General features: G+C 35.7%; 1 protein-coding gene across 5 annotated transcripts in view; it reads left to right on the top strand.

Moving 5' to 3' along the window:
• POU2F1 (POU class 2 homeobox 1) overlaps positions 1-12,289 on the top strand; it is a 181,034-nt gene that overhangs the window by 146,217 nt on the left and 22,528 nt on the right. For all 5 annotated transcript variants that reach the window (XM_057528826.1, XM_057528854.1, XM_057528846.1 and 2 more), the window contains 4 exons: positions 2,338-2,479; positions 4,359-4,504; positions 5,775-5,954; positions 7,401-7,506. In XM_057528826.1, the coding sequence (XP_057384809.1) occupies positions 2,338-2,479; positions 4,359-4,504; positions 5,775-5,954; positions 7,401-7,506 (574 nt within the window). The remainder of the gene's footprint in view (positions 1-2,337; positions 2,480-4,358; positions 4,505-5,774; positions 5,955-7,400; positions 7,507-12,289) is intronic.

Below are 12,289 nucleotides of genomic sequence, written 5' to 3' on the forward strand. Positions count from 1 at the left end.
TCCTTTGCTTTTTAAAATATATATATGTAATATAGTTCAGATATAGTATAGTTCAGATTAGGGATATAATACAGTTCAGATTAGGTATGAGTCAACTGCTTCAAACATTTACTTTTGTGAGGGGGAGAACCTAAGATGGTTGTGAGTTACAAAAGCACTAAACCAAGCTTATATCAAATTAGTGAAAATTAGTATATTAACTGAGGTACCTGTTGCTTTTTAGTCAATGAAATCCTTTAAATGTGAAGTACAATTGTATTATAAATCTCAGTCAAGTGGATTTGTCATTTATTGCCATAGTTTTAGTTAGCTGATGGCATAGCTTTATTTCCAACCACCAACTGAAGGCATTGTTTCTTATTATGATGTGATTTTTGAATAGGTATTTCATTTTTTTAAATTGTCATTATTGTTACTTTTCATAGAAAGGTATTACAGAAGTTTGTGAAAAATTTTTAGTGAATTATGCAATTATAATGTCAGAAAACATTTATTACCGTCTGACTTCTACAGCAGGTCTTACATTCAAAGAGTTACAGGGTTTAGTTGGCCGTAGTTTTCTAGGAAGCTATAATCTAAACAAGCAAAGTGACCAAGACATGAATATATGTGACACACAAAGCATAATTTAATGCCTGACATGTAGTAGGCACCTAGTGAATATTTGTTGACTAAATGAAGTAAGCTTTAATAAATGTATAGAGATAACGCTATAGATAAAATCTATAAATATGTTTATAGATATATTTGTATATAGAGATAATGGATAACACTTATGCTCTACTCACACCGTCCTGGTTCTTTGGGTTTTACTACAATTGGAAGGAAGTCAATAAGCAGTCTACTTTTGCTCTACTTCTGTGAGATAGTGTATTTAGAACTGTCAATAAAACTTCCTGTGATGATGGAAATGTTCTGTATTTGTGCCATCCAGTACAATAGCCACTATCCACATGTGGCTGTTGAGTACTTGAAAGGTGGCTAGTAGTGCTAAGGAGCTAAATTTTTAATTTATCTGATTTTGAATTAATTTAAATTTAAATAACCACATGTGGCTGGTGGTTATTTAAATTCCCATCTATCCTATGGGAAAGATTAGAATATAGATCAGTTGGAGTTCAGGTATTCTCAATGTCTCATTTTATCTTATAGTTCTAACATTTCTCCTCTGTTAAACTTTTTATCAGAAGTTGCTCACCAGTAAGAAATTGGAGTTTAAAAAGAAATGTTTTCTTTTCCCTGACTAACCCCTAACGCAGGTGCTAATAAACAATGTACTATCCAAAATATGGATTGTAGGGGGGAGAAATCAAAGGACTGGAATAATCCTAATTCAAAATGAGTTTTGTCAGGATAGTTGGGAGTTGGCTGTCTCTAGTGGAATTAGCTATGTAGTATTCTGGACCAGAAACGTTGCTTTTCTGCCCTGTCACTGAACTAACTGAAATGAGAGCGTGAATTATTTCCACCCCATGAGCTTCTATTATCTATATATACAATAACTATTCAGATATGCCTTTTTCAGCTTTAACAAGAGAGATTCAGCTGGAGGTAAAGCACTCTATACATTTCAAAGGTTATAGGCTTATAGAGAAAGATATTTTTTGTAATATATTCAGGGGATCATTGTTCTATTGCTGTAAGGTTACCAAGTTTCCAGTGCCCATAAAGGTTTGACTAAATGGGTCAAACCTCTCTACTGTGAATTTCTATCTCTATAATGGTTACAAAAGTAGTCTTTTTAGAATACCTGGTTTTTGTAACAAACTTTGAAATCCAAACTAAGGGTGGAAAGGAGATTTTTTTCACTGCTTCCAGAAATACTTTACAGGAAAAAAATAAAAGAATGAGGCATTATTTCTAAATTTTAAAGTGATTTATGGGAAGTTTGGTTAGTTCAGAAATACCTAAGGTTATCCAGACAGTTACATCTATTAACCCTGTAGGTGATACAGGTTAACTGATTTTTAAAGATTACTTAGATCACTTTGGTTGCATCAATTAAGGGACTTGGTAGAATATCAGCACCACCTTTTGAGAGTTAGTAGAAACACTTGATATCTTAATTATTACATAGGTAGCAAGAAGAGATTCAAGATAGAGAGAATATGGAATAGTTTTGAATGTTGTCACAGTCAAGACCTAACAGAGCCCTCACTGGAATACTGTGCTCAGCTTAGGAATGGATGTTTTTGTAGGACCCAGTAAATGGAATGATTGCTGATTCTTTGTCTAGAACAGTTATTGGAGCAGCACCCTTGAGTGAAGACCATAACATTAGCTGAATCTTTTCTCTCTCTCTTTCTCTCCCCTCTCCTGTTCTGTATTATTCTGCAGGGCGATGTTGGGCTCGCTATGGGTAAACTGTATGGAAATGACTTCAGCCAAACTACCATCTCTCGTTTTGAAGCCTTGAACCTCAGCTTTAAGAACATGTGCAAGTTAAAGCCACTTTTGGAGAAGTGGCTAAATGATGCAGGTGGGTGAATGTATAAAACATTTCCTCATTGTTCATTGAAATTGTATAGGAGGGATTGTTGTATTAATTGGGGTTTATATTTCTTATTACATTATTGGTACTACAGAACCTTGAAGCTCACAATCTTTGGAGGATCAATATAAATTATGACTATGTAAATCAGAGAGCTAATTCATTTAAGTAGGCTAGTAATTACAAGGTACATAATCAGCAATAATTTTTAGCTTTGGAATATTTCTTGTATTTGAGCCCAGGGTGAGAGACAGTTGAAGGAAGTTGAAGAGGGGACTTAGAGAATATTAAATTTAATGAATAAGTCAAAGACAAATACTATATGATATCACTTATATGTGGAATCTAACAGATAATACAAATGAGTCTATATTCATTTAGAAACAGACTCAGACATAGAAAACAAACTTACGGTTACCAAAATGGGAGAGGGAGGGAGGGACGTATTAGGAGTATGAGTTTAATAAATGCAAATTACTACTATACATAAAATAGATAAGCAACAAGTATCTGCTGTATTGCACAGGGAATTATATTCAATATCTTATAATAGCCTATAATGGAATATAATCTGAAAAAATATATGTAACCGAATCACTTGGCTGTATACCTGAAACTAACACAATATTGTAAATCAACTATACTTCAATTTTTTAAAAATGACCACCAATTTCATACATAAATTGAGCTGTTAGTTTTAACTTATGTGTTTTGTGCTGAAGTTTCCCTTTGGAAATTTTGAATTTTGAGTCACGGAATCATAGACTATGAGAGCTGTAAGAAACCATAGAGATCCCCTAGACTATGGTTCTCATTGTAGATGTGAACAAAATTCAGGTCTTTGGAAAAGACAAACCTGTAACTCCCAACCTTGGACAGTCTGATTTCGTAGTTCTGGGTATGGCCTCAGCATCTGGAATCTTTCTGAGTTCCACAGGTGAGAACCACTGGTCTGCCCCCTCCATCTCATTTTATATAGAGAGTGGAAAGAAAGAAACTCAGAGATGTCTGTGACATGCTCAGGGTCATTAAACTGTTAAATGACAGAACCTTGTTTAAACTTTAAATAGTTTAGAAATGTTTCATTATTTGTTTGCTTTGGGGGGAAGGGGAGGAATACCAGTGAAATAAAATGAGAGGTCATTTGCAAGATAAATGTTAAACATCTGATAATTTCCAAAAAGCTTTCTTCCTTTTATCCCTAGAGCTAATAAATAAATAAGCAAACAAAACCAAAACATAAGAGCAGAGCTCAGAAGAGGTAGAGCTGAGAGTAAGGATAGGAATAGTAAACTTCTGCTTTTTCAGAAACAAATCAAAGAATAGCATTGACAGTACAGTCAACCATCCTGAGACAAAGAATGCCAATAAGAACAGCAGAAAGGGGCTTCCCTGGTGGCGTGGTGGTTGAGAATCTGCCTGCCAATGCAGGGGACACAGGTTCGAGCCCCGGTCTGGGAAGATCCCACATGTTGCGGAGCAACTAGGCCTGTGAGCCACAACTACTGAGCCTACGCATCTGGAGCCTGTGGTCCGCAACAAGAAAGGCCACGAGAGTGAAAGGCCCACGCACCGTGATGAAGAGTGGCCCCTGCTTGCCACAACTAGAGAAAAGCCCTCGCACAGAAACGAAGACCCAACACAGCCAAAAATAAATAAATAAAAATAAAAAATAAAAATAAAAAAAAAAGAACAGCAGAAAGATCCATGGTAGTGAACAGTATTTTAATGTAGGTTATGAAAACCTTTCATACTTGCTTTTAGCCTAAAATACTTCGGTCAGTTTTATTGTTGTTGTTAATACATGTATCGTGTGCATGAATCATGCTCAGCTGATTTGATTTACGTGTTTTCTTCTTTCTTACAGAGAACCTCTCATCTGATTCGGCTCTCTCCAGCCCAAGTGCCCTGAATTCTCCAGGGATGGGAATTGAGGGCTTGAACCGTAGGAGGAAGAAACGCACCAGCATAGAGACCAACATCCGTGTGGCCTTAGAGAAGAGTTTCTTGGAGGTTAGTGAGGTTTTTACTTTTCATATACATGGGGTTGTCTGTATAACACTATTGTTAAGTGCCCTAGACCAGGCGTCCCCAGAGGTCCCTGGTTCCCTGTTAGGAGCCGGGCCGCACAGCAGGAGGTGAGTGGCGGGCGAGTGAGCAAAGCTTCACCTGCGGCTCCCCATAGTTTGCATTACCACCTGAGCCATCCACATACACACACCCACCCCCTCCACCCCCATCCGTGGAGAGCGTGTCTTCCATGAAACTGGTCCCTAGTGCCATAAGGTTGGGGGCCGCTGCCGTAGACCATAAAATACGGACTTAAAAGCTTCAGCCCTAATGGATGCTTATAAACATATTGGAGACAATGAGACCAAGTAAGTTACTGCCCACAAGGAAACAAAACCAGAGTGCTTCAGGGTTCAGGAGACACCAGGCTCCATGTGACGAGCACTCGAAGTGAGAGCGGCAGGGAGCCGCCGCTGTAGGACGCACAGGGACTCCACAGGTAGGGAGGGGCGGGAGGGAAGCGCTGCAAGCAGAGGCGTCCAGAGAGAAAAGCCCTGACACGTATTAGGGGAAGCACAAGTAGTTTGGTTTGGCTAAACTGTAGTGTTTGGAACCAGAACACTGAAGGCCTTGATGAGCTGTAGAGCTCAAGTTATTTCAACAGGTATTTGGCATGTTTTTTTTTGGTTTGTTTTTTTTTTCTGGTACCAGGGAATATCACAATCAAAGCTTCCAACAAAAGTTTGACTTCTCTAATTCAGAAAAGCCTTGAGCACCATGGAAGGAGCACTGAAACAGGAGTCTTTATCTGCTCTGCCACGTATTAACTGTGTGATTGGTCAAGTTACGTGGTTTCCTAAGCTGAAGTCCCTTTATCTGTAAAATAACTGCCTTTCCTGCCCCACAGGCTTATGGCCTGCCTCACATTGTCCAAGTGAGATTATATGCATGAAGCACTGGGGAAGTTCTTAAATTCCCACTAATAAATAAGGTATTGGTTTCATTCACGATTAATTGCCCTTAAAATAAAAAATATATAAATATTCAAGAATAACTTATTCTAAGTTAATATGACTACATTTAATAAATACATGTTCATTAGAATGTCTGTCTATAGATGTTCTTTGTTAAAAGTGGAATAATATGGCCTTGTATATCCCAATTTCATTCTCTTATTGTTCCTCCTCCCCGTTTGTTTATTCATTTAATGACATGGTTATGTCAGTAGTTCAAAAAGTTTTTCCAAAAGATGATTTTTTTTTTTCCTCTTCAGAATCAAAAGCCTACCTCGGAAGAGATCACCATGATTGCTGATCAACTTAATATGGAAAAGGAGGTGATACGTGTTTGGTTTTGTAACCGCCGCCAGAAAGAAAAAAGAATCAACCCACCGAGCAGTGGTGGGACCAGCAGCTCACCTATCAAAGCAATTTTCCCCAGCCCGACCTCACTGGTAAGGATGAAAAATAGGGAGGCGTGCTCAAGGGTTAATTTTTACAATTTTACAAATACCCTATCAAATGAATTTATTTCATTATAGGAATTTATTGTATATATTCATGTTGAATAAAGATATATAAATTTATATTTTAAATGTTACAAAAGTAATTAAATGTCTTGTTGTTATTAACCCAAGAACTTACTGATCTTTCTTTTTTAAAGCAGTTTTAATCCTTTTCTATTTCTCTGCAGTTCCATTATTCTCTTCTCTGATGTAGTTTATTAGGTTACTCTGTAACTGGGAGTAAATTTGTGGCTAATTCCAGTTATCTAAAAAAATCTTTAGTTGCACTTATTCATGTTGGGTTCTAAAGCTCAATTTATTAAACTTACACATACATGATTAAGTGACAATAAATTCCCAGATAACCTTTAGCTCTGAACTTGTATTAAAACAATTGTCTCAGATTTTCACAAACATGTGGGCCTTTTATTTATAACCTCACTGAGTAACCTCTGCTGTTAACATTAGAATAGTATTCCTAGACTGAAGGGACATATAGTGGTCATGTGACTCCCTTGATCTTTAGGACAACTGTAAATGTGATGCCACATTTCCAACCAGGATTCCAAAGATAGGAATATTGTTGAGTTTGCATTTCTGATACTTTCTTGTTAATTTATTTTTAATTTATTTGAGTATTATTCTATACTGGCAGGCTTTTCAAACTAAGGTCATCATTAATAGCACTTACTAGTTTGTTAAGTGAAGGCTATGGTTGTTAAATGGTGAGGCTTTAATCATAAAGTTCATGAGATAGTAGTTATGAAAAAGATAGTCATTACGTACACTTTTATGTAGGTGACTATTTTGTGTTTTGGATTTATTTGTTCTAGAAGAAGGAGGGAAGGATAGAAGGAAGGCAGTGTTTCTTACAAAAATGTAGAAATATTTATCTTATTTCAAAAAGAAACTGTCAGTTTTTAAAAATTTGTTTTACATTCTTTCCTTAATATCATTTCATTAAAAACAAAACCAAGACAGTCTTGTCCCCACATAGTTGAAAATAGAAGCAATACAAGAACCCCAGATCCCATGATCCCCTTGAATAGTTTTCTTGTTTAGATTAAGTTTATAACTGGTATAATATTTCTGTCTTGCTCAACACTATTGAAATATGGAAATTTGTTTTTATTAATTTCTTTTTAAAACTTGGGCAAAGCCATTAGTAACATCAGTGAAAAACCTTCAAAAGGAACCTTTCAACATAAGCCAGTTTTCTCAATTCCAGGATCAAAGAGTAATTAATAAAATCACTTCCTTTTAGGCCCTTTTATTTTATTCTATTGTATCTGGAATTTTAAAAATTTTATAGGAAAAATAAATCTACAATATGGACTTAAATTTTTAAATTTTGGTTTTTAAATGCTTCTGCATATTTTCACTTCTGACCTCTAGGTGGCAACCACGCCAAGCCTTGTGACAAGCAGCGCAGCAACTACCCTCACAGTCAATCCAGTCCTTCCTTTAACCAGTGCTGCGGTAACTAATCTCTCTGTTACAGGTAAGCAGCAGCCAGGCCATGCAGCTGTTAGGCAAATGATAGGCCCATGCTAAGTTTCTGTGAGAATCTGCCATTAAATTGTAAATTAAGGTTTTAACTAAAAATATGTATTGCTTTTTTTAAAAAAGTTATATATGAAAACCTGAACTCTAAAAAAAAATCAGGCATAATACATTTTTCCAGAAAGAATACTTTCACATAAAGATTTTCTTATCTTTTTTCTTTCCCACATTAGTCCGTCTTCTACGTTGCTTCCTGAGTTTTTTTGTTTTTTGTTTTTTGTTTTTTTTTGGCCGCACTGCATGGCATGCAGGATTTTAGTTCCCCATCCAGGGACTGAACTCACACCCCCTGCAATAGAAGCATGGAGTCTTAACCACTGGACCACTAGGAAAGTCCCAGAGTTACTTTTTTTCAATTAACTCCTCCTCTCCTTAAAAACATTTAATAGCTGCAGCTTTTTGCACTCAGGAAAACGTCCAAATTTATCATGAATTCATAGTCTTTTCTCCATCCCATCCTCAACACACAAGAAGATTCCTCCTACCTTTGTAAACATTCCCATAGCGTAAAATGTTGTCCATCCCAGCCTCCACTTCTTTCTGTTAGTGATGAAACTACTCCAGCTTAGGTATCAATTCTTCTTGGATATACTCTTTAGCTTCTTCAGGAAACTATTTATTTCCACCTGCCCATATTATAAACAGTTATATTTTATACTTCTCTCTTTTCCAATAGACCTTGTACTTCTCAAAAGATCTGAATATTCCTTTTGAAATATCAGTGCTTGGCACATTCACAATAAAATGAATAAATAAATGTTTTCCCTTTACGTGACACATTTTCCAAATACATCTAAAATAAATTAGTGTTGTCGTCAGAAGTTTTCTAGTGATACATAAAGCAGAAGACATTCTGTAATTATTCACCAGGTTGATATATGCTAGTAAATCATTGGATAGATTTGTGATCTTTCATAATCAAGCTTAAATTTAACCTAGAGTTGGGGAATTTGGTTTTTTTCACTCATATTTTAAGTGACCTAACCATGATGTAAAAATTGAATAAATGGCTTTATATAGTTATTAAATTTCTAAGTTATTAGAAAATTTCATAATATTGTTTGTTTATTCAGAACAGTACTTTTGACCTCTTTTGGGTCTTTGACCTCTTTGAAACTTTGGTGAAAGCTATAAACTTTTCCCCTCACAAAGTAGACATACCCACAATTTTTAGTAAGATTACAAGGAGGTTTAGAAATCACAAACCTCATCAGTCCCCACCTTACCAAGCCTTGCCATTTCTGATGCCTTAGAGGCAAGTTAAAAACCTCTATTCAAGAGTGTATAGTATTCAGCACCTCAGCTTAAAAAGCAAACTGTTGGTGATTGGTTGCCGCTGTGTTGGGCACCAGGAACATGAAATTCCTGTCTTTGAGGAACTTACTGTGTACCCTGACTGCCACTGGCTGGTAAATTGTGTACTTTACCTTCTAAACAAATTATAAGTCATATTACATTAGGTTTAAAGATACCCATCTTTTGCCAAAAAAAAATTCCTAATGGTTCAGGCATTAAGAACAATAGCTTTGCAGATTTCTTAAAAAATGGCATAAATCTGAGGCAGAAGGTAATTTTAAGAAGATATACATACTCAAAACGAGCTAAAATTTTTTTTATTTTTTGGTGATCTTAACTGACTAATCAAATTTTCTTAAACTCAATTACTTGGCCCATTTATTTAGATTTAATTATGACAGTTTTCTGAAATGTTAGTAACTTTTGGAATGAAATTTTTCTTTAATCATTAAAATATTTAACATAGGAAATTCAAATAGGAAAGACACAATCACCACGAGTACTATTTTTATTTTGTCTTTATATCTGTTTTATATGTATATAGATGTACAATTCTAATAGTATTTATAGTGTATCCTTTTTTTTTTTTTAGCTTAACATCTAATAATAAATATCTTCCTCTGTTGTTACAGTTTTTACTTTTCTACTCTTACCCTTGTATCAAATGGTTGTACTGTAATTTCATAACCATTTCCATATGCTACCATCATGGTTAAGTTCAACCGAGGGTGACCAACTTTTCCAGTTTGAGCCCTGCAAATATTACATCCCAGGAAACCTCTCAATCTCTAAGCCACGTAACTGGTCTTGCTTGTTCACTATTGTATTCCTCATGTCCAGCACACTACCTAGAGTGTAAGATACCCAGTAATTATTAAATGAATGAAGTTTTCACTGTTATAAATAATGCTATAATGAACACCTCCGTACATACAGCTTTTTCTTAAATTTTTTATTTCAACATAATTTCAGACTTACAGAAAAATTATAAGAATAGTTCAGAGAAATCCTAAATCTCTTCCTCACATTCTCCAAATATTAAAATCTTACTATGTTTGCTTTCTCCTTTTCCTCTTTGTGTTTCTGTATGTGATTTTTTTTCTGAACTGTTATAAGAGCAAGTTACAGATATGCCCTTTTCCCCTGAATACTTTACTCTGTTTTTTAATAAACAAGAAATATAGGGGAAAAGGAAAAGTTCATCCTTACAGTTGAAAGCCAACTAATAAATGTGGAAGAAATGATGGAATTATATGAGAATCAGAATAATAACAGATCCAGGCTATCTGTATCAATATGGACTCAGAAATCATTCTGTATTCAGTAGGTTAGAATCCTACTATCACTTTTTATTGTAATATTCAGATTGTCCCAGATTTAGCCAATGGGAACTACTTCAGGTGGCTCCTGTGCCCTTTTGACGTGTCCCTAGCATTCTTTGAGTGCTTCCTTATTTTTTAGCACACAAGATGTTCAGCTTCATCTTAAAGTTTCTCTGCCTCTGGCCTAGAATCAGCCTCCTTAAAATCCATGAGTTCATACTGATATCTCCAATTCCAATCCAATATCCTATAGTTAGTTCTTTTCTATCCTAACCTCTTTCCATATTTTAACTCCCTTCTCGTGACAATGGGTAACTTGGCTCCCATTATCAACAATAACAAGTTACTTAATTGCTCAATCCTATAGTGAAAAGAAAGTGGTTTCAAAATTGCTAACCCATGCCTCTGAAAAGAAAAGACCTACTAATTCAGTTCAGTTTAGAGTTCTTGTCTTAAGCCTAAAGGCATAAAGCCCAAATACTGTGTTCAAAAGTTATTTTGGTAAGTTCTTTTTATATCCTCTTCAGTGTAGTAACATTATTCATTTGAAATTCAGGTCAGTTTATTTGTTTTGTTTGTATTCAATGTTAGTGTTTTTCCTCCCATCCTTGTGATTTTTTTAAGAACATGAGATATTAACATGGTTTTAAAAGGTAAGACTATACAAAAAGTTCTGCTCAGAAAAATGTCGTTCCCTTCTATCATAATTCTCTGTATCCTTTCCATCCCATTCCCATCTATGCCCTTCCAGTGTTTCTTTTGAACTATTGAGTAGAGGTTTTTTTCTTTTTTAATTTACCCTTGTTTGTTACTTTAAAGGTATCATAGTTACGTGATCTTCTGCACTTCAGTTTTTTCACTTAACAAAATATCCTGACAATCACTCCACATTAGTTCATAGAAATCTTAATTATTCTGTTTCATTGTTGTAGACTACTCTATTATGTGGATGTACTACGGTTTATTTAACCCCATTCCTGTTGTATGGACATTGAGTTTATTTCCAGTATTTTGTAATTATAGACTATGCTTCAGGAATAACTTTATGGATATGTATTTTTGTACTGTTGAAAATGTGTCTTGAGGGTAAATTTCAAGATGTAGAATTGCTGGGTCAAAAGGTACACACCTATGTGTTTTTGGATACTGTTGTTGTTTTGTTGGATACTATCAAATTGCCTTCCAAAAGGATTGTGCTTATTTTTATTCCCACTAACAATACGTGAGAGGGCCAGTTTCCCCATAGCCTCTGCAACAGAATGTTACACTTTTTAATTTTTACCAACCTGATATGTTAGAAATTGTATCTCAGTGTACTTTAAATTTCAGTTTTCTAATCGTGTGAAGTTGAACATCATTTCATATACTTAAGAGCTATTTTTCATCTTTTATAACAGTGAAATAGGTTTTGTTTCACCTTGATTGATAAATATTGCATAGACTAGAAACTCCAGCTGAGGGAAGTGGTAAGAGCAGACATTGTTGTCTTCTTTCCAAGCATATTAGTTTTCTGTTGGTGCGTAACAAATTACCACAAACTTAGTGGCCTAAACCAATACTCATTTACTATCCCGCAGTTCTGTAGGTTGGAAGTTTAGGCATGGGTTAGAACTGGGTCCTCTGCTCAGGGACTTACCAGGCTGAAATCAAGATGTTGGCTGGGACTGTGACCTCATGTGACACCCAAGATCTTCCAGGTTCATTAGTTGACAGAATTCTGTTCCTTGTGGTTATAGGACTGAAGTCCCCATTTTTTTGGCTGGCTGTCAGCTAGATCACTCTCAGCTCCTACAGGCTAACCCCAAGTCCTAGCCTCATGACCTTCTCAAGACATGGCAGCTTCTTCAAAGGCAACATGAGAATCTCTCTCCAGTCAGCTGCTATGGAGGGTCTTATGCAATATAAGGTAGTCAGTCCTCTCACCTTTGTCATATGATATAACCCAATTAAAGGAGTGGCTACCACATCTGCCATCATATTCACAGATCTGCCTGTACTCAAGAGAAGGGGATTATACATCTGGATTTTGATGTCTTCCTTTAAAGAGTTTTTGAGTTTGCTTTGGCAGGCAGATAGGTTACTACAGATCAGCTTGATCCTTTC

The sequence above is a fragment of the Balaenoptera acutorostrata genome, chromosome 1 (genome assembly GCF_949987535.1).
Source record: "Balaenoptera acutorostrata chromosome 1, mBalAcu1.1, whole genome shotgun sequence".
NCBI classification, from domain to species: domain Eukaryota; kingdom Metazoa; phylum Chordata; class Mammalia; order Artiodactyla; family Balaenopteridae; genus Balaenoptera; species Balaenoptera acutorostrata.